This window comes from Eulemur rufifrons, chromosome 4 (assembly GCF_041146395.1).
Source record: "Eulemur rufifrons isolate Redbay chromosome 4, OSU_ERuf_1, whole genome shotgun sequence".
NCBI lineage: Eukaryota > Metazoa > Chordata > Mammalia > Primates > Lemuridae > Eulemur > Eulemur rufifrons.
In genome coordinates this window covers 59,411,877-59,437,926 of record NC_090986.1, presented here as the reverse complement: position 1 = coordinate 59,437,926, position 26,050 = coordinate 59,411,877, and the positions used below count along the sequence as shown (strand labels likewise).

Genomic DNA, 26,050 nt, shown 5'->3' with positions numbered 1-26,050 from the left:
ACCATGGCCCCAAGGAAGAATTTTTTTTCTCGTGTGTGGCAGTCAGTGTGTTAATATAAGTTAAACAACAGAGGGAAATTAAAACCAGGAAGCAGCATAAGTTAGCTGTACTGGGTATAGATTTCAAATACAGCCAGTGGCAAGGAGAGGGGAACATCAGTGAGAGCAGAGGGAAGGAACAACTTGAGCAACAGCTCAGAGGTGGGGAAGACCATGGCATGTGGGTAGGACAAGGAGGAGGCCAGTTTACCCACAGGATATTTGTGATAGGACATAATGGTTAAAGTAGGTTTGAGTGGGTAGGTTTCGAATAGCCTTGAAAGCTGAACAAGACTTGATTGATAGGCAATAGGGAGCTGTTGAAAATTTTATTAATAAGAATATGATTTGATGAAATGTATATTTAAAGGAGATTATTTTGACAACATTATGAAGGATGGATTGAAGAGGCTAGATTGAACGCAGACTGCAAAGAGGTTATTAGGGTAACTCACACATGACCAGGAGTTAGAATTGAGAATAGGGATACATGTGAGAGACCTTCAAAGGAGGAATGGGCAAAATTTGCTAAGTGACTGAATACAAGAGGGGCTATTGCTTGCCTAGTACGTCCTATGTATACAACCTCATAACCCTGGGAGACTGGATATTATTAATCCCATTTTACAGATGAGGATCTAGCCTCAGAGAGTAAGTAACTAATTCCAGATCACACAATAAGTAATGGCAATCTTTGGATTAAATTTAAGTCTCTCTGATCCAGAGCTGTATTACGTTTCATTAGTCTTTTCTGACACAAAAGAGATAAGCCACAGTGATTCTAGTTTTTTTAGCTGGGAAGATTGTGATATTTATTCATTCATGCCATCGAGCAGAGTAGAATTTTGGAAGGCAGAGCCCATTTGGGAAGAATAACTATGAGTGGGTTTTGAATTATTAAGTTTGAGGTTATAGTGAGCATCCATTTAGAAATATTTAGTAAATGCTGAAGTTGTGTAACCAGAGCTTTGGTGAGAGAATAGAATTCAGGAGAGCTGTTTGATAGCTGTTAGCACAGAGATAATGTCTGCTACTGAGAGAATAAGTGAGGGAGAGTGTATAGAAAGGGAACACGCAAGGCACCAAGCTTTGAAAAATGGCCACATTTAGAAAGATAGACCAGTTGGCAAAAGAAGAAGAGGAGTCAGATAAGCAGAAAAATGATGAGGACACTGTAGTATCATGGAAGCAAAAGAGGAGTTTCAAGGAGAATATACTCATATACAGCAGCATTATAAAAAAGAGAATAATGGGAAATGTCATCAGTGACCTCTGAGATGTATATTTTGAATAGGGCTTTCAAAAATAGAAGGGAAATGAACTTGGTAACAGGAAGAGAGGTTCTATTCCAGATATGTAGAGCCGCCTAAATAATGGTTGGGAAACCTTTTTTTTAAACAATGACTCACTGGCAAATAAAATAAAAATATTTTAAAAAGTAAGAAGCCCTTTTTTTGGGAAAAAAAAATATATATAAATAATTTACTCAAACACCTTTAAAATTAAAGACTAAGAATAAACCCTTTATTCATTGAAATTATGAAATAATTTTTTAAAAATGGATTTGCTATTATAACCACTTAGGAGAAGAAAAGATTTGGATAGAGAAAAGGAAAAAAGCACCTACCTTATAAAATATATATATTAAATTATATATATACATATTTATGATATTTAATTGAACTCATAGATACCCACAGAGATTCACACAGCACTAAAAGCTAAGGATGGAAAGAAACACTTTTATGCAAAAATTCATACATTCAGTGACTTTTAAAGTCTTACAGTTTTATGATTATAGGTACAAATAAAGACAGTACTCAACCATTACATAAATAATCCAAATGAAATGTTGCAAGATAGTCTTTTTTTTTCTTTTCTAAGAGACAGGGTGTTGCCCTATTACCCAGGCTGGAGAACAGTGACACAATCATAGCTCACTGCAGCCTTGAATTCCTGAGCTCAAATGATCCTCCTGCCTCATCCTCCCTAGTGGCTGGGACCACGGGTGTGGGCTACCATGCCTAGCCAATTTTTCTTATCTTTTGTAGAGATAGGGTCTCGCTGCATTGCTCAGGCTGGTCTTGAACTCCTGGCCTTAAGCTGTCCTCCTGCCTCGGCCTCCCAAAGTGCTGGGATTACAGGCATGAGCCACTGTGCCCAGCTCTTTACGAGATAGTCTTGTGGAAGCGTGGAGGGTAATGGCTCTTGATAAGTAGTATGGTTCTGATACTGTTAATCTGTAAACCTGGTATCTAATGAATAGAAATATTTCCCAAGTTAAAGGGATTCCATGAAAGGTATTGCATTATCTCCCCAGTCCTCAACAGATTGTTTAAAATTATGTTTTGTTATTCTCTATTCACTAGTTGAATTTGGGCAAAGATCACTCAAAGTAATGTGATGGTTAATTTTGTTTCCAGAGACATACTTTTCACCACAACTGTGAGAAATAAATTTTTGAGGGGAATCCCACTGTCCTTGAAGAGCTTTGTGATCACTCTTCTCTGTAGGCCAGACCTTACAGTGGGAACTTTGGTTACTAAATTAGGAAACCTAAATGCAGTGGCAGTAATTGGCAAGGTGGTCATAGTCACCATATTGGATAGCAAAGTCAAAGCACCACTCAGAATAGTGTGCTTCTCAGACTTTTGAAGTCAATAGAACACATCATAGTGTTCCTAGAAGTAAAATAGATAGGAAGCCTACTAAATTCTTACTTGCTCTGTGTAAGTTCTAGGTCAAGTGAACAAAAGTCTAACCTGAGTTATAAAAACAGAGAGTTGGCCGGGCGCGGTGGCTCACGCCTGTAATCCTAGCACTCTGGGAGGCCGAGGTGGGCGGATCGTTTGAGCTCAGGAGTTCGAGACCGGCCTGAGCAAGAGCGAGACCCCACCTCTACTAAAAATAGAAAGAAATTATATGGACAGCTAAAAATATATATAGAAAAAATTAGCCGGGCATGGTGGCGCATGCCTGTAGTCCCAGCTACTCGGGAGGCTGAGACAGGAGGATCGCTTGAGCTCAGGAGTTTGAGGTTGCTGTGAGCTAGGCTGACGCCACGGCACTCACTCTAGCCTGGGCAATAGAGTGAGACTGTGTCTCAAAAAAAAAAAAAAAAACAGAGAGTCACATCCCCTCAGTCAGTTCTCAGACTTGAGCCAGTTTACAGACCCAAAACTCTTTGAATGAAGGAAAGGGTGGGTCACCTTGAGAAAGGACCCTGGTACAATGTCAAAACTTTATACTGTTAATCTGTCCCCCAACCTCTGCAAAGGGATCTATGGCATTTTAACAGGGTAACTATGTATTGAGGAAGAGAAAATAATCAAACCTTTTAGGTACTACTGGATGCTGACTCTGAACCAACAGTAATTCCAGGAGATCCAAAATGTCAGTGATCTACCAGTCAGAGTAGGGGCTTATGAAGTCTGGCGATCACTGATTTTTAGCCCAGATCCATCTCACAGTGGGTCCAGTAGGTCCCTGAAGCCATCCTGTGGTTATTTCCCCACTTCCAGAATGCATAATTGGAATAGACATACTCAGCAACTGGCAGAATTTCCACACTGGTTCCCTGACCTGTGGAGCAAGGGCTGTTAATGGTGGAAGAGACCAAGTGGAAGGCACTAGAAGTGCCTATAGGAAAATAGTAAACCAAAAGCAATGCCACATGCCTGGAGGAATCGCAGAGGTTAATGCCACCATCAAGAACCTAAAATATACAGTAGTGGTGATTCCCACCACATCCCCATTCAGTTCTCCTGTTTGGCCTGTGTGGAAGACAGATGGATCCTGGAGAATGACAGTGGATTATGCTGTCAGGCATAAGCTTAACCAAGTGGTGACTCTGGTTGCAGCTGCGGTACCAGATACGGTTTCATTGCTTGAGCAAATTCACATATTCACTGGTACCTGGTGTACAGCTATTGATGGCAGATGCCTTTTTCTCCATCTCTGTCAATAAGGGCCACTAGAAGCAATTTGCTTTCACTTGTCAAGGCCAGCAGTATACCTTCACAGTCCTTCCTCAGGGGTATATCAACTCTCCAGCCCTCTGTCACAATTTAGTTCATAGGAATCTTTCCTTTCCCAAGATAATCACACAGGTCCAGGAGAGCCTATGGTGTCGTTCCCGTTACTACTGGTACTTGACAATAGCCAAATGTCAACACTACTAAATGTTCTACATATATTTAACTTAGTTATTCCTCACAAAAACCCTTGGAAAGTAGATTGAATTTGGGGCTATATCATTTGTCTACATATGCCTTGAGGCAATACTCATATAATCTGTAATATGAATGGCTCCTCCTTCAGAGGTGCAGTGCTGTGGCCCTAGTTATATATTATTATTGTTATTATTTATAAATAGGAAACCAAAGCATGGACAAGTTACTTGCCTGTGAGTACACAGCTAAGAAAAGGAGGAGCTTGAATTTGTACCCAAGCAACCTAAAACTGGCTCTGTTAATCTACACAGTAAAATGATAGCTTTCTCATTTTCAGCTCATATAAATTCAAGGTTTTTTTTATTCACTCACTTAAATTCAAGTATTTGCATGTGACATGAAGTAGAGGGGATGGGGGAATAATTTTTAAAGTACACTGTGAATATGAGATGACAAATTTAAATTTGTCATGGCTTCACTCTGTTTCAGTTCCTGGTTATCTTTCATAATATGACCATCTTAGCACACTGAGTGTGAATATTAAACAATTAGACTTTTCATGTCATCTGTCCCCTAAATGCACATCATCATCTTTATCTGGTATCCAAGAAGATTACCAGTAATCTGTTCCGCTGCTGAGGAAGACCAGCTGTATTAGACTTATTAAGAGACAGTATATTGGTCTCTGATAAGATACCTTGCTAAAGCATTTTCCTTTTCTCTTTTTTGATGGGCAGCACTCTGTACCAGTGAAGGTTCAGAGAGCTCGCCATTTTCAAGGAAAATCTAAAACAATACCCAATTTTTGTCTAACATGCTGACTTTAGAAACTAAATGGGTTAAGGTTATTGTGTGTTCATTAGAAGCATACTAGGAAGGTGGCAGCTACAGTGGCAGCATAGTTTTCATTCTCTCCGGGAGCATACAGACCAACTGGAGAGCAAAACCAAAACCCATGGACAGCATTTATGCTAACAGCAGTTGCAAGGTATCCCCATAAAACCCCAAAATACAAGAGGTTGGGGCAAACCACCAATAGCCATAGGACCTGCATGGTATATAAACATGCAGGAGGAAGAAGGAAGCAGGGGGTGGCATCTGACTGACGTGAAAACTAAAGAATCCCCAAATAACTAGTGGTTATTCTGTGGAATTTGAAGGTCAATTGTGAACATGAACTGAAACTAGGAGAAATTTTGCTTTCTTCAACAGTGAGTGACTGCTCAGACCTTAGGGAAGAAGGTCTTCAGAGGCTGGAGCCATCTAGCCCCCATGACCTCTCAAAATGGAGCCTTCAGGGCTCGCTTCTAGAATAGCCCAGACTGGGGAAGAACTGCTAGGAGTAGAATCAAAATTGAGCAGGACAGTTCATCAGCTGTGTATAGGACGGGGGAAAAAATGAGCAGGACAGGAATAAAGGGAAAAGAAGGTCCAGACCAAAGTCAGGGAGAACAGCCAGGAAGTACCAGCCAGCAGGTCACTGTTTATTTGAAGATCACACAAAGCCACAGAAAAGACAGCTCTGTGAAATTAGAAAAGCCTGCCTAGACTTGGCCTCATTCTAAAACTTAAGGAAAAGTAATTTCACATAAAAATAAGCCATAGGAAAATATCAAAGTCAAATTCCATAGAAAATTTTATGACAAAAAAAGAGAGTAAGGAGCAGAATAATATTCCTACAGACAATGAAAGCACACTGGAAAGATGTGTCTAGAAACAGATCAAAACTAATCTATTTCAAAACAAGACATTCGGACAACAATATGAGCTGTGAAAGAGCCTCATAAATCAGGATTAGAAGAAATGAAGTGACAGACTCAGGAAAGAATTAGAAATAAAATAAAAATTATTTCAGAAATGAATAAATCAGAGGGAACATATGAGTGTATAAGCAGAACATTTAATGCCTTAAGAAAGCAGCAGTCAAAAAGAGGTAATTTTTTTTTTAATTAAAAAGAAGAAAGATAAAAAAAGATGAAGGAAAATGACAAATATTGGTGATAGGCAAAAAGATTATGTGCTAAAAAGAGGCAGAGCAGGTACTATATTCGTTATCTATTCCTAGGTAACAGATCACCCAAATCCTCCTTTGAGCTGAAGCTACAAGGTAAAAAAAATAAATAAAAATTAAAAGGCCGAATTACCCAAAGCTTAGCAGCTTTAAAGCAACAAACATTTTTTATCTCAGAATATATGGTGTCAGGAATCAGGGAGCTGCTTTCCTGAGTGATTCTGGCCCAGGGTTTCAGTGAAGCTGTTGAGTGGGGCCATAGTCATCTCAACACTTGACTAGGGCTTAAGGGTCTGCTTCCAGGTCACTCACATGTTTGTTGGCAGGTGTGTTTCTCACCACGAGGACCTCTCCCTGGGGCTGCTCACAATATGGCAACCTGTTTCTCCCAAGTGAGTGATGCAGGAATGTAAGCCAGCACCCAAGACAGAAGCCGTGGTTCTTTATAATCTAATCTCAGAAGTTGACATAGTATCACCTCTGCTGTATATATTGATCATATAGAGATGGAACTATAAGGGTGTGAATGAATACCAGGAGGCAGAGGTCATGGGGGCACTACCTTTGAGGCTGCCTAGAACAAGTACTAACATCTATGTTTCAAGAAAACTCTTCTGAAATAGAAAAATATATATATCTGAAGCCATGTATTTAAAGAGCACATCTGAAAATATCCAGCTAAAATAATCAACATTAAGATATATTCTAGTAAAATTTTGGGACTTAAAATGAAAAAGGAAAAGATCCATTGGTCATGTAGAAACAAAGACCTGTGACTTATAAGGGAAAGAAAATTAGATTTTCATCAGACATTTTTCATCAGAAGTTAACTTAAAGAAGCTCCCGTTGACCAAAGGTGGGAAAATTGCACTTGAATAATAATAATTGCTAGATGTGTTTAAATCCTTGAGTTCATAGTGATATTTTAAAATTTTAATTGATTATCTTCAGAGAGTTAAAAGGAACAAGTTTGGTGTATTGCAAAAAAAAAAAATATGTTAGTATATTGGTAAAACTGGCAAAGGGACAGAATGAAGCATTTATCCTGCCTTTACTGTATAACTGTATTACTGGGTGATCAAATAATAGACAAAGGGAGATATCTCTTTATAAGTGTATTTTAACTAGTAAGTGAGAAAGAAATGGTAGAATTAGACTGTCACCATTTTATAACCCCCAGTGATGCATTAAGCATCAAAGGCTGTCAAGACCATAAAAAGAGAGACATCCAGACATCATATGCCAAATTGCAGCCAATAATACAGAGGGCAGCAGAACAAGTTGGATTGCAGCAAGACCAGACTGTTGGAAGTTCTACTGGTCAGAAGGCCAAGTTCCTCAACAGATAATTTGTAGGAAATGAAAGAAATAGATGATGAACATGTGGACTGAGAAACCTAAAAGACATCAAAATTTTTTAAATGCACAAGACTAAAAACTGTATTGCCTAGGGCTACACATTTAAATAATAAAATTATAATAAAGTCAATATAATGATTACTTATGGGGAAGGGAGAGGATGATGACTGGGAAGGGAAAATGGGAGGGCTTATGGGGTGACTAGCAAAGTTCTGTTCCTTGACCTGGTTGGTGGTCATTAAACCGTATATTTGATTAGTGTTTTTCTGTGTCTGTATATAATTGTATCATTAAAATATTTTTTAAAAAACTTTGTTAGATAAGAATAAGCTAGCCAAGGCTGTTATTTTGTGATACTCTTCCAACTCCACAGATAAGCAGAAGCTAACTTTCAGTATAAATTCCTGAAAACTCCCTCTAGAGTTATTCAACATTATGAAATTATTGTTATTGAGCATTCTTTTATATATGACACCATATTGGCCTAAGACTGTACAAGGCAGTTTAATGCAAAAAACATCCCCGTATTCTTTTTTATTGTAATAGTATTTTTTTCTAATTGTAAAAATAAAACTTCATTATAGAAAATTTAGAAATAAGCATAAAAAGTAAAAAGTCTACTACTGAGAGATAACCATAAATAATATTTTGGTGTGTTTCCTTTTATATATTAACACATTTACATTGGGAAAATATAGTTTTGTACATACTTTATGTTCTCATCTTAGGCTCTATAGTCACCTTTAGGCCTTAGATTAAGAACATTTAGGATCCTGGTCCCTTTCAAAGTAGACTTCATTGACATTTCAGGATTTTTTTTCCTAGGTGGACTACATCATGCAGCTGCCCGAATTTCTGGTGACAATGTCTATAAGCATTTGAAGTATGAAGGTGGGATTCACCGAGTTCAGCGAATCCCTGAGGTGGGCCTGTCGTCACGGATGCAGCGTATTCACACAGGAACAATGTCAGTTATTGTCCTTCCTCAACCAGACGAGGTAACCTCACCGGGAGGCACGGAAAACTCACTCCCTGTAAATGAGTATTGTGCTAAAAGCCTTCCAGGAAAATCTGTTCTTTTCATGGTTACAGATTGGACTTCACGGTCTGTAATGGGAAACCTTTAACTCTTCCCCAGGTAGTTTCCCCTCTTATGCCTGACCAAGATATTGTTTTGTTTTAAGTAGAAGTCACTTCTTTTCAAAAAAACCAGAATCCACAGACCTTTTTTTAATGTTGTTGCCTAACTTTTATCTTAAGAAAAAAAATGAATTCCACAGATACTATCAAGGTCAGTGATAATATCTGTATGGGGCCTATATGGCTTTTTAGTTGAATACAGCCATCTTCCCTATACTTTTCTTTTCCCTGACCTTTTCTAAACATACAGAAAGTTGAAAGACTGCCACAATAAAAAATTTTATAACCTTCATCTGAGGTTGCAATTATTTCCTCCCATTTAGTTGATTCCTATATGTATATCTGTGTATACATTTTTTAAGTGAACTGTAAAGAATATAGCAGACACCATGAGACTTTTCCTTCCAATTTTTCCATATATCTCCTAAGAATAAGGACATTCTTCTATATAAGCACACTACCTTTATCTGTGAAAATTAACCACAATTGTGTAATGTTATCCAATATCTAGTCCATTTAACAGTTTTCCCAGTCAACTCAAAAGTATTTTTTTAGTGATTTATTTATATTTTTAATTTTTTTTTTTTGAGATAGGGTCTCACTATGTTGCCCCAGCTAGATTTAAACTTCTGGGCAGTCCTCTTGCCTCAAGCCTTCTGAGTAGCTGGACTACAGGTGTGTGCCACCATACCCAGCAATATCTATTTTTTTTTTTTTTTTTAACTAGTCTCCTGTCAAGTTTCACACATTGCAATTAGCTGTTATATTTCTTTTAAGTCTGGAACAGTCTCCCAACTTTTTTTTTTTAATGATACTGACTTTTTAAAGAGTCTAGACCATTTGTCTTGTAGAATGTTTCACATTCTGGATTCCTCTGTTACCTCATGGTACTCTTTAACTTGTTCCTTTATCCTCTCTATTGTAGTGAAAGTTATATCTATTAATAAATGTTCCATTTTATTCAGGTTACACATTTTGAGCGAGAAGACTTCATAGGTGCAGTTACAGTCATATTGCACCTTATCAGAAGACACACAATGTCAGAGTGTCCCACTTTTAGTATGGCTTAGTTTGAGCATTTAGTTAAGATGGTGACCACAAAAATATCTACATTGTAAAAGTATTAACGTATTTCTCCTTTTGCAATTACTAAATAATCTCTAGGGTACATATACCGTCTTCCCAATAACTTTTCATCCATTGTTTTAACATCTGTTGGTGAGCCTTGCCTGAGTCAGTTACTTAGTTTGGGCGTTGTAAGATGGTGATTTTCTAATTCTATGATTCCTTCTACATTTATTAACTGGCATTCTTCTGTAGAGAACTTTCCTCCCTACTACCTTCTCACCCCCAACGCCCCCACCTTCTTCCTTTCTTTCTCTTTTGATTTTATTATATACTCATATATCAAGTTTCATGTATTGATTTCATTATAGATTCATAGATTTATATTTTAATTCAATGACTTATAATCATTATTCTTTTTGATGTTCCAATCATCCCAAATTTGGCCTGTAGTAAACTTTTTAGGATGCCCCTTTTGTCCTTTTGAAACGATGCCATCAGCTTTGAGTGTGCCCATGCTTTCTGTACAGTTAGATATCCCAGGCCCGTTTTATACTATCCTGCCTCAGATCTGGAGTCAGCCTGGTTCATTTTTGTGGGGAATGTACCCAGAAATTGAGATCTGGGTAGTGGGGTATGCTCATTATTACTAGAATGTTCTTAATTCTAGACTCTTTCAGTGGATCGAGCTAGGAAATAAATGTCTTAAAATCACAGCTTCACATTATCATTCAAATTTAACATTTTAGAGATTTTTGTCCCCCCCCAACTTCTTGCATTTTGTATTTATATCTCTTTTTTACTTAGAGAAAAAATCTTGTTAAATAATAATTTTAATATGTTTAACTATTTGTTTTGTTACACAATATATATAAAATAGTTTTAAAATTACAATATCAATATGACTAATAATAAACTACTGAGTGATGTATAAGATTTTTGTCCTTAGAATATATCCTACCAAGGCTGGGCGCAGTGGCTCACGCCTGTAATCCTAGCACTCTGGGAGGCTGAGGCGGGAGGATTGCTTGAGCTCAGGAGTTCGAGACCAGCCTGAGAAGGAGCAAGACTCCATCTCTACCAAAAATAGAAAGAAATTAGCCAAACAGCTAAAAAAAATTAGCTGGGCATGGTGGCGTGTGCCTGTATTCCCAGCTACCTGGGAGGCTGAGGCAGAAGGATCGCTTGAGCCCAGGAGTTTGAGGTTGCTGTGAGCTAGGCTGACGTCACGGCACTCTAGCCCAGGCAAGAGAGTGAGACTCTGTCTCAAAAAAAAAAAAAAAAGAATATATCCTACCAAGAATGCATAGTCAGAGCACTATGTTCAAAGACCACCTGAAATATTAATAATTTTTTTCCGTGTGGTTATGTTATCATTATGATAAATATTTTGGTTCATTTGTTTCTGTTTAACTTTAGGATTTGATTTTTTGTTCCTCTTTTACTTTGTTTTTTTGTACATGTAAACATTAACATGGTTCAAAACCAAAACCATAGATTTATCTTGCCGCTTCCTTCTTCCTTCAACCCCATTCCCACCTATCCTGTTTTTGTCTTCTTACTCTTGAAAATTAAATTCATTTAATGGAACTTCACTTTTCTAAAAAAATTTAAGTCAGGTTCTTTTAACTGACATTTAAAATTCTTTGTATATTCTTAAGTCACTGTTTCTGTGTTCAGAATCCCCCAAAATTCATTAGGTAGTTTCTATAACATTTGGGAGAATATGATATGTGATATCCACACATTTGCTATATAACTACTTAATATGCTATAACTATAAGAAATGGGAAATTACTCTTAATCTCTTTAGTGTTTATGGAAATTTTAAAGTAGCCAACATTAGCGTATTTTAACAAAAGCTATACAATCTTTTTCTTCACTGTATAGTACTTGTTTTAGAGGAAACATACAAAAGAACAACCAAGTGGTATATTAGATTCCAACCTTGACCCTGTTATTAGTGTACTCTTAAAAGAGAAAAGTCACACTTGCTATCTGTCATTCATACTAATAAATGACAAATGTGGAACAAAATGTTAGATCTCCCATAAAAAACAGCATATATGGTAACTATTTGTTTATATATGTGTGTGTGTATTAGTTTCTGAAGGCTGCCTTAACAAATCACCATAAACTTGGTGGCTTAAAACAATAATAATTTATTCTCTCACAGTTTTAGAGGCCAAAAGTCCAAAATCAAGGTGTCAGTATGGTCAATGCTCCCTCTGAAGGCTTTGGGGGACAATCCTCCCTTGAATATTCCAGCTTCTGGTGGCTCCAGGTGTTCCTTGGCTTGAAACTATACAACTCAAGTCTCTGCCTTCACATTCATATGTTCTTCTCATCTCTCTCCTCTAGTTATTGCTTATAAGGACAACTGTCATTTGATTTAGGGCCTATCTGGATAATCCAGAATAATCTCAACTCAATTACATGTGCAAAGACCCTTTTTCCAGATAAAGTTCCAGGAGTTAGAACATGAACATATCTTTTTGGAGGCTACCTTTTAATGCACTAATAAATACACACACAAATTCAGTTGATTTTCAATATTCACAGTAGTTATAGTCTATAAAGTTGCAGCAAACACTAATTTAGTGAATACTGAACCACCTAGGAGCAATGGTTCATTATGTGGTAAATCAGTATTAAGAGCAGTGGTTCAATATTTCAGTATTAGCTAAATCCATGTGTGTGTGTGCTCTGTAGGAGAGCTGAGAAAAGAAGGCAGAGTGTCACCTTGTCCTACTTCAGCTGGGAATGTGCAAATGTAAAGCAACTCAAATTTTTCACTGCTCTGCACATGTCTGCAAATGACTGTAAAAGTGCTGCAGATATTGATTTGAGGATACAAATAAATTTTAGTGAGTAGGCAGATTTGCAAATAGGGATTCCAGGAATAATGAGACTCAATATAATAGTACATACATATGTATTCTATATATATTTTGTATATTCTATTTTATGTAACTGTGGGATGACAGATGATGAAATTTTTAAAAGATTATATAACTCAGTGATCTCATAACATATTAGGTCTGTTAAAAAATAGTATCCTATTGGAATAGAGTTTATGGTTCTTTCTTTGGTGTAGTTATTTCTCCTCTTAGTCTAATGGCTAGAACTTAACACAAAACAGTACACTTTATTTGAAAAATTTTGGAACAGACTTAGTATTCATGGAGTGTAGACTTATGCTATGCCTTTTTTTTCTAGGTAGATGTGAAATTGGACCCCAAGGATTTACGTATAGATACATTTCGAGCCAAAGGAGCAGGAGGGCAGCACGTTAATACAACAGATAGTGCTGTCAGACTTGTCCACATCCCCACAGGTAAGCAAGTCTCTTGGCCTTTGTACTTTTGATCTTTTTTCCCATCATATAAAACTATTCAGCATTTTTAAGGAAATAGTTCTACATTAGTGTCTGGTTCCTTGCACAGCCCTTTCAGGATATCATTGGGGTTGCGGATCCAAGGTCCCTGTTGTGTTCATATTCCCCTTCTGTTTGGGAAAGGTACCTCTCTTAAAGGATGCAGACAATGAGCAGAGCTATGCAGAGAAGTTTCCCAAGTATGCTAGACAGGGGTGAGCAACCAGAGATGCCCTAGCCTAAGTACCAGTGAAACACAGCAGCAGTATTAGACATGCCACTGCTATGGATCTTTTGTCACCTTATAGATTGACTGCTAACTCCATTAGGCTCTGCTGCATTAATGATTTGATCATTCCTCATCGTATGTATGAATAAAATATCACTCTGTGTCCCATAAATATGTACAATTGTTATGTGTCAACTAAAAATTAAAGGGAAAAAAAGTGACTTATCATTGTGTTGCCAAACTTCCCTTGGGCCAAATTATTTTTTAGCCACTTAGATCTAGTTCTTTGATTTCAAAGAGGCCTCATGGCTTCTCTTCCAGCTTTCCCCTTAGGCCAGGTATATCAAGACCTACTGACTCAATCTTATGAATGCTTGTAGTTATGAGCAGTGATTTCTTGAGTCTACTACTTTATATTTCAAGATTGGCCATGATTTCAGCATCTGCTTCAGAGAAAACTCAGCCTTTCTTCCATTTCTTCTACACTTTTTTTCATACCAAGACCCTGAGGATGGGAACTGTGTCCTTGCTAGAATTCAGAGTGAGAATTGTAGGTCATTTCTGCATATTCTCTGTGCCATGGACTCTGAAGAATCACATTTTTTCTAACCTACTGCTTCTAGATAACTCCATTTTCTACCACTGGAAGAGTTACACATAGGGTATGGTTACATGTTTATACAGGGAAAAATTACTTTTTTTGGTAAAACTTATCAAAATAATAATGAAGACAAATAAGTATTTTGTGCTTGAAAGCAGGCTTTTTAGTTTGTTGCCAGCTGGTGAATAAAAGTGGGCCTCTGTAATTCTTACACAACCTTCCTTCCTTCATTATCATATATTATTGATAACACCTAAATCTTACAAGTCAGATTTAATCTTTTACATCAGTTTGTACTTTTAAAGTTAAAGGATTTTTATTTAACCTTTGATTTTATATATACATATGTATAACTTATTTTATCTGATCTAAAAGCCCATCAATTGAAAGATACATCACTGTTTTATTACTATGAAGGAATAAAAAAGCTCTGCTGTTTAAGCTATGACATGCCAGTGATTGTAAGACACATTCCAGTTCCAGACGTGTTAAATATTTTTAATGGACTTTTTAGAATTGAAAGACAGTATTTTTATTATTGAAAACTGCAAATCTTTTAATAATTTATTTAGTCAGAAAATATATATTAAATACCCACTTTCAACAAGCCTATTGTTACCTAGGATTTTGGAATCTTTCTGTATAGTGTTGAAACAACACAAATAAAACTTATTTTTTCCAAAACCCTTTTACAGTTAACAACCCCAGCACTTTCTTATTTCAACAGCTCTTCTATTATTCTGTATCCATACCTTGCACCCCCAAATCCTCTATTCTTTTTTTTTTTTCTTTTTTTTTTCATGGACTAGTAGTGATGGGAAACCAAATCTTCTATTCTTAAGGGAGTACTTTTTATTAAATACTCCCCCATAGAAAATATATTAAATTATATAATCAAATGATTCCCTTAGGAATGACTGAGCTGGTAAGTAATAGTGTTAAGCTAAAAGTTCTGACCTAAGCCAGTAGCTAGGAATAGTGCAGGTGCTTAGGCAAAAATCATTACTAGTCAGCTGACAAGAAGAGGAATGTGGAGGAAAGCTCATGGAAGTCTGGTCATCTTAACATGGAAACTTTCATATTATTTGGGGTAGTAAAAAGAGGATACCAAGTTCAAGAGCGCTCCAGGCAAATGCCTGGAAGATGGCGGCAAGTTGATGCCCCTAGCACAACCACTGCCTGCGGGAAAGCAGTCAAGAAGTGAGTTTGAACTAATAGAGGGGAAACCTAGGTGCCCGACTAAAAGCATTAGCAGGTATAGACTGTATCTTATTTAGACAGGGAGAAAACATAGTTTGGAGAGCAGAATTTTATAGAAAGTTTTTAAATCTCCAGCAAAATATTTACCACTATTTCAGGGAAGCTTGCCTAAGCCTAATGGTTTTGGGTTTTTGTGGTTCAGAAAGGAAAATACCTTTCTCTTCTAATACAGGATTAGACACAGACCTTCAAAGTGGTAGCTGCAAAGTTAAGAACAGCATAGCCTAAAGTCTCAAGAGTGACCATTTCAGGACTAGATTTGGGCTAAGAACTGGACCACAGGGTGGGCCAAACCCACCGAAATCCAGAAGTTGGCCAACCAAAACATGGGTGATTAGATGTATTGATTAGCTGGAACCCCTCTCACTCACACAGCTCAGAACAATTTAGAAATCTAGAACCCAGACAACTCAGAAACATATTCACTATAGACTCTTACTTTTAAAGACTTTGAATAGTTTCTTTTTATTGGTTTATTTATATAAAGGTATTTTTAAAACTTCAGCTCTGTGTGCATTTGTGATTGAAAGGGGAAAGGTTGGGTTCCTCTTGAGTAAGACAGAGAATGGAGCAGCACCCTCACATAGGGGGTGGCAGTGGTTTGCTCTTTGTTGAGCTGTAGAAATGCCTAGACGAGCTAGGAAGGAGACGCAGAGCTTGGGGAATGAAAGGATATATATATATGTAACCATCTACTGCTCTCAGTCTTATTGGAAATATCTTGTTTACATCTCAGACTCTAAACAGCCATCTGCAGCTATTACCATTAGAACCCAGGTACAGTTTTTGAAGTGTGCTAAATCTAAAATGTTTTTATCTTTTGTGATCTTTTTCTGATTAACCTCTCCCCTTTAAAATGTTCCTCACTTCTGTTTTAATTTGGCCCATGGAGGTTACAATTTACCTCTGATCCCTGTTATTTTTTAGGGCTAGTAGTAGAATGCCAACAAGAACGATCGCAAATAAAAAATAAAGAAACAGCTTTGCGTGTGTTGAGAGCTAGACTCTACCAGCAGATTATTGAGAAAGACAAGTGTCAGCAACAAAGTGCTAGGAAACTGCAGGTAAGATTTATTTAGTGTAATACTTTATGAACTCTATGCAAAAAGTCAACATTTTATGTAGAAAATAAAATGTGTGTTCTCGCTCAAATGGAAATGAGCATAGGGAACCATGCTCATTTGTGCTTATTTGTAAATAAACAATAACTTAAATGCATATGGACTGATGGACTATGGCTAAACTTGGGCATGCCAGTTTGCAAATGAGTAGATGTGTAAACTAAAACTTATTTCTCAGTTGTTTCCTTCCAGTGTTTATATCATTACTGTCTTAACAGGAAATTGGTTTAAAAGACAATTCTTTGGAAATTAAGAGCTTTTTAGATTTTTTAAATTAAAAAACCTGTGCTTTTATTATATCTCTTTGTGGGATCAAATATTAATATAAAGGGCACTACAAAAACTGGGAACAGTGATTGCTACTGATGGTGTCTAAGGACAAGCAGTAGAGGGAGATTTATTTTTCATTATATACTTTTTGGTACTTTTTGAATTTTGTGTAACATACATGTATACTTATTCAAATACATAAATAGACAAATTCTAAGCAAAATGAGAAAATGTTACTGTTTTAAGTAAATATTGTATAATTTTAAATTCTATAAAAAGTAAAGCCTGTCTTTGAAAGAGGTTGGAAGAGAAAGTGGAACTCAGAAATAACTATGCTTTTGTGTTATTTGCAGATAGATGTGCTACAGTAAATTAAATTTGGAAGATTTTGTGGCCTTTTAAGATAATGAATTGAATAAACCTTACTTATTCTTTTCGTCTAGATGTGTCCTAGCTTTTTCACACTGTTGTCTTCCTAGCTTTCTTTACCCACATTCTAACTTGCAAGTATTATAGTAAAAGTGTGAGGATAAATAATATATTAACACTCTGTTTGTGGTAATCCCCATCGCTTCTTGGCCTTTTGGCTAAGATCACGTGTGGTGATCCCAGATTGTTGAGCAGCGTCAATGTACATTTGCTGATAGGAATGCTCACACACCATTACTTCTTGGCAGTAAGTGATAACATAAATACTGTGAACCCTGCCACATGTGAATTAATTAAAGACATTTGGATTTACTTGCCATTTAACATTCTGGCACCAGAGAGGTTCCACATAGTAATTTTTAAAGTAAGTATTCAGGATTGGCTTTATGCAAATTTTTTATGTGTTTATTCTTCAGTAGTCTGATTTGAGGAGCCAGAAAAGACCTTTCTGCCTCTTGAATAACTTGTCCACCTGCTAAACGTTTTAGTAGGGATATTTAAGGCTTATAAGCTTTTTCATCAACCAGTGTATACAATGGCCTCTATACAGAAGGTATTACACCAGGGTCTCAACCCTGGCTCCTCTGATCACCTAAAGAGCTTTGTAAATAAACTGGCCCCAACCCTGGAGATTCTGATGTCACTGATCTGGATGGGGTCCTGGCCATTAACATGGTGCTTTGGGATAGTAGTTTCCAAACTTGGCTGATTGTCAGAACGGATGGCCTGGGGATTGTTTTCAAAAAACATAATCCCTGATTCAGTATATCTGAGTTTGGGCTTAGGAATCTATAATTTTTTAAAATTGTCCTGAGGATCAGGAGTTTAGTTTCATATTGATTGCCTTAGGGTTTAAGGAAATGAGTTATAGAAATGTCTTTTTTTCCCCTTAAGAAGTGAAAATGATTGAGAGAGGGGCTGTGTATATCATGTGTTGGGGAGGTATGGGAGATGAACAGTCTAAGAAGAGAGCAAGTAACTGTAGCACTAGGCGAACCGTGGTGTGCCATGGAGACGATTCCAATTTCAAGGGGTTTCAGAGGAGGAAGAGCACATATTTCAATTGCTGGGACCAGAAAGGCAGAGACGGTAGGAGACTGTTAGGGAAGGGCATCCTTTGGGATGATGTTTTAGCAGAGTTAACAGACACACCCATAATAATGATATAGTATAAGTGGCATGAAATCCACATAATTTTCAGAAATAATGTTGGGAAGGTTGGCCACGTTGTGAAGTACCGTGAATACTGAATTGAGTTGTGTCTGCTTAGTAGACAAGAAGGAACCAAAGGAGAAAATTTATCAGAAAACTTTGCTTTAGGAAGACTAAGCAGGGCAGCACGACGTAAGTAGAAAAATGGAAGATTAGTCAGATTTTTTCAGGAATATAATTGGAAGTAATAAGTCCTTGAATGATAGTAGAAATGGGAAGGGCAAGATATAATAAGAGACTTTTGAAACCAATTGGAAATGGGCAATTAGAGAATGGAATGAATTGAAGGTGGTCTCTCCTCTAGCATCTATGTGAACGCCTAGTGTCATAAGCTCCCGTGAAATGTCTGTTAAATTGCAGAATGTCAGAGTTTTCTGCTTGGATAAAAGGGAATATATGGTGGTGTCAACCAGGAGGAAGAACTGATTGGGGTGGAAAGATGATTGATTTGATTTTAAATACTTGGAGTTTGAAGTATGAAAGAGACATTCATTCTTATTCCATAACTAAGCTCTACAAACCTGTTGTCTTAAACATTAAGTTCTGTCCATTCTTGTTCCTTCTCATTTTGTATATGTGACTTTCAGAAAATATTTAAACTGTTAAAATAGAAAAGTCATTTTTCCACTGTAATAATTTATAAAGCTAAAATATGAATTGCTTTTTGTTATGGCACAGGTAGGAACAAGAGCCCAGTCAGAGAGAATTCGGACATATAATTTCACACAGGACAGAGTCACCGACCACAGAATAGCATATGAAGTTCGTGGTATTAAGGTAATATTACTGAGTATGCTTTATGTACCTTTGATTTTCAAAAAAAGTACAGTAAAATTCTAGAGAGGTAACATTTAAAATATTACCAAGTGTTTTAAAATCATTCATTAAGCTACTTATGTTGGTATCCTAAACTTTGCAAACATTTTTATTGGTTTGCTGGTAGGAAAAATTATCTTTATGCCTGTTTCAAATAGTTATCTTTTTAAATTCCAAATTCTTTGTTATAGAGTCACAATGTAGTAACATATATATTCAGTCTACATATACACACATGTATTAGTTCTCTATTGCTGGGTAACAGACTACCACAAATTTAGCAGCTTACAACAATACCCATTTATTATTTCATCATTTCTGTAGGTCAGAAATCTGGGCACAGCTGAGCTCAGTTTCTGCTCAGTGTCCCCCAAGGCTGAAATCAAGGTGTGATGTTACCTTTCTGGAGCTCAAGGTCCTTCTGGAGCTTAGGGTCCTCTTCCAAGCTCATGTTGTTGTCATCAGAGTTTCATTGCCTTGCGTGGTAGGACTGAAGCCCCCATTCCCTTGCTGGCAGTCAGCTGGAGTCTGCCTTCAGCTCCTTAATGCTGCGGAAGTTGCTTCCAGTGTGGCTCCATCCAGGTGCCCTCTCCTACTTTGAATCTCTTGCCAGAATGGTTCAGACCTTTTTAAGGGCTCACCTGATTAGGTCAAGTCCACCTAGATAATGTTCCTTTTGATTAACTCAAAAGTCAACTGATGAATCACCTAAGCACTGGAGTGATACTCCATTATATTCACAGGTTCTGTCTGCATTTACAGGAGGAGATTATATTAAATATGTACACCAGGGGGCATCTTAGAATTCTGCGTACCACAATGTGTATATTGTTAGGTTCAGATGTTACAATTACGTTCTTGGGGAAGAGACCCTGCCAAGATTGTTTGAACATTAACCTACCTAAATTCCATCTAGCCAGGACCACTGATATTAATTTAGTATTTGATTTTCAAAGAAAGTATAGTTAATACATTAATGACGAAACACAGAAAAAGTTCTCTTTTGTTGCCACTGAAAGAGGAAGTGAACTGGTTCCCATAAAGGACTATGTGGAAAAGGCAGAGGACAGAAAGTTCTGATCCCTTTTCTTGGTGCCTCAGGCTTCTTTCACTTGATATTGTCCCATGCTATACTCAAAGTCCTGGTTTTACAAGGGAAATGTCTGTGTTTTTAATATGATTATAAATTTCTGCGTATCTTATGCCACTTCCTCTGTCTCCTCAGCAGTATAAAGCTATCTTGCATAGGAATGTAATATCTGTGTCGAAAAGGAGAAAATATTTGCTAATTTCCCTTTCCTCAGGAAACACACAGTATTAAGCAAACATGTTTGGCCATATTGTTCTAATTAAGCCATATTCTTTTAGTTGTTTTTCTGGTAGCAGTGACAATTTTTTTCTGAGACAGCTACATTCTTATGACCAGTAATAAGTCAGTATCTTTTAGATGGGCACGTAGGTACACAGCACAGTATTCAGTTGTGAAACAGAGGCAAGGTAACTGGGTTTTGGGGGAGGTTTGGGGGGGGGGGGGGTTGTTTTTGTTTTTTTAGACACAGGGTCTTGCTCTGCCTTCTAGGCTGGAGTGCAGTGGTGCAATAATAGCTCACTGCTGCGCAGCATCCAGCTCAAGCAGTCCTCCTGCCTCAGCCTCCCTAGTAGCTGGGACTACAGGCATGTGCCACCACGCCTGGGGCTAATTTTTCTTACTTTTTGAAGAGACGGGGTCTCACTATGTTGCCAAGGCTGTCTGGTCTAAACTCCTGGCCTCAAGTGATCTTCCTGCCTCAGTCTCCCAAAGTTCTGGGATTACAGGTGTGAGCCACCATGCCTGGCCATAACTGGCTTTTATAGTTATAAAATATCTGACTTTGCCCTAATACTAATATATGACTAAACTAGTATGCCAGACTCAGAAATAATAAGGAAAATTATATTGGCATGCTCTAATAATCACTAACCATCCCATTGGAAAGAAAACATTCCATATTAGTGAAAGGAAAAACCTTGAACACAGCATGAAAAAATGTAGTTGTAGTCAAACATTAAAATCAGTATGGAAGACAGTAAAGAGACTAGTAGGAGTGAATAATTTAGGAACAGAGTCATTACAGATGAGGCTGGAAATGTGATAAAGACCTTAATCCCAGGGCAACAGCTATTGGTCAAAATGGAAAGGGTGTATTATTCATAGGAAAGAAAGTGAACATCTATGGGACTTTCTGCCCAGTTCTCCTCCCTTATTCTAGAACTTGCCCTTTTTACTCCATCCACTTAGTTCTTGATGGAGCTGCTGTGTTCTTACATGATCATGACCCTGACCCAAGGCAAAAACTGGTTTGGAGTAGACATCAAATGAACCCCAGCCAAAGAGTTCCTTCCCAGGATCTTAAAATTGGAGATGAAGACGATCATTCTCTCTCTTGGCAGCTAAAGCTGAAATATGTAAAGCTTATAAGAAGTTAATTCTGTAAAATTCTATTGAGTTTTAAAAAAAAGAAAAAAAAAAGAGTTGAGAAGCTACATTTTCAGCCATAGAGAGAAAGCAATCTTCAGTGAGAGAATACTGAAGCTTATATATGGAGAAAAGCAAAAATGAGAAATGATCAGAAAGAATCCTGATGATGTACATCCACATACTCATTTATTCCTGAGGCTCAGTCTCACTCCCAGGATGGTAGTGGCAGCCCTGTACATTCGTATCCTTGAGCCTGTGAGATCACCTATTATTTTTTTTGTGATTTCCCCTGTAGGTAACTTTAAATTTTTATTAATGTAGCTCATAACCACAGACTACCATGTATTGTGCTGTTTCACATTTTTATTCTATTTCTCAATGTCCTTGTGCAGATTTCTTAACATCAGCCTTATCTCCTGCTCTACATTCCAGTTACATTGGAAATTTCCTCTTGCCTTGGAGCTTTAAATGTACTTTTTCCCCCTGCCTTTCTTTCTTTTTTTTTTGCGACAGGGTCTTACTGTGTTGCCTGGCTAGAGTGCAGTGGTATCATCATGTCTCACTGTAACTTCAAATTCCTTCAAATTCCTGGGCTCAAGTGATTCTCCTGCCTCAGCCTCCCAAAGTGCTTGGATTACAGGCATGAGCCACCGTGCCTAGCCTCCCTGCCTTTCTTAATACTCATTCTTTTCATTAAAGTGCTCTGCTCATTTCTATTTGGGAAAATACTATTCTCTTTTTAAAATCTAATTCAATTTTTTTCTAGTTTCCTGAATATTTCCCTGTTGCCGTAGTCCTGTCAAAAGTAATGCTCTTCACAACCCTTGTTTTCTTCTCATTTTTTAATTTAATGTTGTGTTTTGAGTTACTTATTTGTCTAGCTATTCCACTAGATTGTTAGCTTCTGAACGTTAAGAACCAGCACTCACTCATCTCTGATCTTTTTATTTCTAGCACTGTCGTTAATCCAAATGAATTCTAAATGTGTTGTGATTATCATTAAGAACTTTTTACATCAGTTCCAAAGATGAAATCACCTTGGCAATACCGTAATAATTTGAGCTCCACACAGATTTTGTAAACAATTTCATATTATGCTCAAAATGCTATAAATCTTAATGTTAAAATTATATTATACTGCTTTTGCTGTCTGTCTAATTTTAGAGTTTGAGATTTTACTATATGCTGGTGCTTTGGGAAATACAGAGGTATCAAGACATATCCTTTCCCTTACAGTTTGAGAGATACATGTGTATACTTACCTAAAGTTCAACTTTAAGACCATTCAAGAAAGACTAAATATAAAATTAGTTCATACCTACATCAAAACTTAACTGTTCTGATTATTCTTTAACTGTTCAGATGCCAACATTAGAATATTTCCATTAAGCCAATGTCTAAACTGTAAGCATTTCCAAAATATGGGAATATGCAAATTCACTAATCCCAACAACTTCACTACACAGAATTTGTATTACACCGAGAAAATATCTGAAGCCATTATTTTAGCCATTTTTCAGGGGAGAACTGTAGGGAATACTACAGAGATATCTAACTGAAACAGTTTTCACCTGATGGAATTATTTAGAGGTAAACATGAGAAATTTTTTTCTTAGTTTTTAATTTTGAAGTTCTTCAAGCATACATAATGTTTAAAGATTAGGTCAATGAACACTGTACAGCCTATTCCTAGATTTAACAATTGTTAACATTTTGCTATGTGTGCATTTTCTTTTCTTTTTTTTTTATTATATTTGCCTTTTCTTTCTCTCCCACCTCATCTTTCCCTCTCTTTACACCTGTGTTGCTGTTGAACCATTTGAAAGCAAGTTGCAGACCTCAAGACACTTCACTCCTAGATATTTCAACAAAAATATTTTTTCCTATTACACAGGACTTCTAGATTTTAAAACCAACTTAAGAAAATAACTGTTTGATACCAGCCTAGGCAACAACATAATGAGACCCTGTCTCTACAAAAATAAAGTAAAAAAATTAGCCACATGATGGTGCATATCTGTAGTCATAGCTACTTGGGAGACTGAGGGAAAAGGCTCTCTTGAGCTCAGGAGTTCGAGGTTACAGTGAGCTATGATCACATCACTGCACTCCAGCCTGGGTGACAGAGCGAGACTCTACCTTGAAAGAAAAAAAGAAAGAAAAAAACTATCATAAACCACTTATGGATTAAATGATCTAAATTTGGAGTGTCAGCATCAGAAGGGTGAGCTGGAATGTTCTGGAAAGGCGTCCTCTGAGTCAGATCCAGAGGATTTGGCAAGGAACAATGTGCACATTAACGTGGCAACAAAATACTTGAGAGACTGAAACATTTCAGTCTTTTTTTCCTTTTGGTAATTAACATCATATGAGTGAAAAGGGTCGAATTTTCAGGACAAAAATAAAAAGCTGCCTTCTCAGGATACAGGAAGAGAAAGAATTCAGCAAACATTTTCCCAAGGATGGTTGGAGAACCGAAAATGGTGTTGTCATAAAAGCCAAGCAACGGAATTTTAAAGAGGAAGATGGTTCATTTCAAAAGTTGATTCAGATCCTTGGTTTTGTTGTCTCCAGTAGTTGGAAAGATCAAAATCTCAGAAGATTGATGTTAAAACAAAATGCTAACTTATACCAGTTAAGAAAGAATAGAATTGCATTTGCTCTTTTTGATTCATTTTTTACATAAAAGCCACTACAAACTGGGAATCCTCCCAGGTTAACAATTGTCTTCATTATATTGTAGAACATTAGTAATCCTTTGTTGCTACTAAATAATGACTATAAAGAAATGAAATAAATATACATGTAACTCTTTGTTTCTTCATTTCTAATAATTTTTGTAATAACTCTCTTTTACCAGGAATTTTTATGTGGTGAAAAATGCCTGGAACAGCTAATTCAGAGACTGCTCCAATCAGCAGATGAGGAAGCCATTGTTGAACTTTTGGATGAAAACCTTAAATCAGCAAAATAAATGCTGATTCATTATTTATTATTTTGTTAAATGGAATGGACCTATATCAAGAAGCAGACTGAAGCATGGAAATCTTTATGAATATTTATAAAGTATAGCTATGAGTACATAGTACTTACAAATATATTTTTTAATGACTCAAAGTCCCATTCCAACTCATCAGGTAGAAAATAAGCATGCATCATTGAAAAGACAAAGTATTAAGAACTGATTGTATGATTGAGAACAGGTCACTTGTTCTCTTTATATGCCTTTTTTTAAAACCATCTATGAATTGGCTCTGGGTGATGGCTCACATCTATAATCCCTGCACCTTGGGAGGCTACAGTGGGAAGATTATTTGAGGCTAGGAGTTCAAGACCAGCCTGGGCAACATAGTGAGACTCCATCTCTACAAAAAATAAAAATAAACCATCTATGAATTAATTCAAATATTTTTTTCTACTACTTCAGGAAAATGTGATAAAAGTCAGTGATATGTTATTTATTAATATATACTTGAAAACCACTTATTTAAAGACAAAAGTATGGTTAATCATGTCAAAATTAGGACTTAGACTGCAACTTTCAAATAAAAAATTAATTAATTAAAATTGTGAAGACTATGAGCCACTGAATTAAAAATTAGCATCTAGGATACAGATTGTAAAACTCATTGATTGCTGAATTCTATAGTATATAAACTGCAAGCCAATATTTAAAGTATACTCTCTCCTTGACTTCTGTTTCTGATTGTTCATTGGTTTAACTTAATGAGCATCAACAGATATGGTATAATATGAGTAATTCACTGCCGCTGGTTTTGTGCAGTGATATGTAAAACCCAGTCTTTACCTTAATGAGAATTTAAACATATAAATCACCAACTAATACAAAGTGGCATGATGTATTTAGTAGTTGTTCTAAAGAAGTTTCTTGAGTAAAAAAGTGTGGAATAATTATTTAGACATTCCTCAGAGAGGAACTTACATGCCAAGAAAGACTAGCTAGAGTTTTAAGACCAGTGGAATTATTTGGAGATAGAAATGAGAGAGAAATGTTTTCTCAAATTTTTATTTTGAAAATCAAGCACACAGAGATATTTCAAAACTAATTTTTAAGAAATAATTCAGTGAACACTGCATACTCTAGTTTTAACTATTGTTAACATTTTGCCACATTTGGGGTTTTTTTCTCTCTGTACACACTCACACTTGTGTGGTGGTTGTTGAACCATTTAATAGTTGCAGACCTCTAACATATTTCATTTGACAGTACTCCAAAATATTTTAACTTGCATTTCCTGAGAATAAGGACATTCTCCCACAAAATCATAATTCCATTATCACACCTAATAAAATTAGCAATTCTATAATATGAACTAATAGCTATTACATATTAAAATTGCTTCAGTTATCCCCAATGTCTTTTTTAGCTGTTTTTGCTAGTTTTGTCTAGGATGCAAACAAGATTCGTACATTGCATTTGGATGTCTCTAAATTCTAGATAATCCTGTCTTCATCCATTTTCTATTGCTAT

General features: G+C 36.6%; 1 protein-coding gene across 1 annotated transcript in view; it reads left to right on the top strand.

Moving 5' to 3' along the window:
• Positions 1-24,576, top strand: part of MTRF1 (mitochondrial translation release factor 1) — a 33,084-nt gene extending 8,508 nt beyond the window's left edge. The window contains exons 6-10 of the mRNA XM_069467203.1: positions 8,407-8,579; positions 13,006-13,123; positions 16,180-16,316; positions 18,963-19,061; positions 24,419-24,576. Coding sequence (XP_069323304.1) covers positions 8,407-8,579; positions 13,006-13,123; positions 16,180-16,316; positions 18,963-19,061; positions 24,419-24,532 — 641 coding nt within the window. The 3' untranslated portion in view covers positions 24,533-24,576. The remainder of the gene's footprint in view (positions 1-8,406; positions 8,580-13,005; positions 13,124-16,179; positions 16,317-18,962; positions 19,062-24,418) is intronic.
• Positions 24,577-26,050: the final 1,474 nt, after the last annotated feature.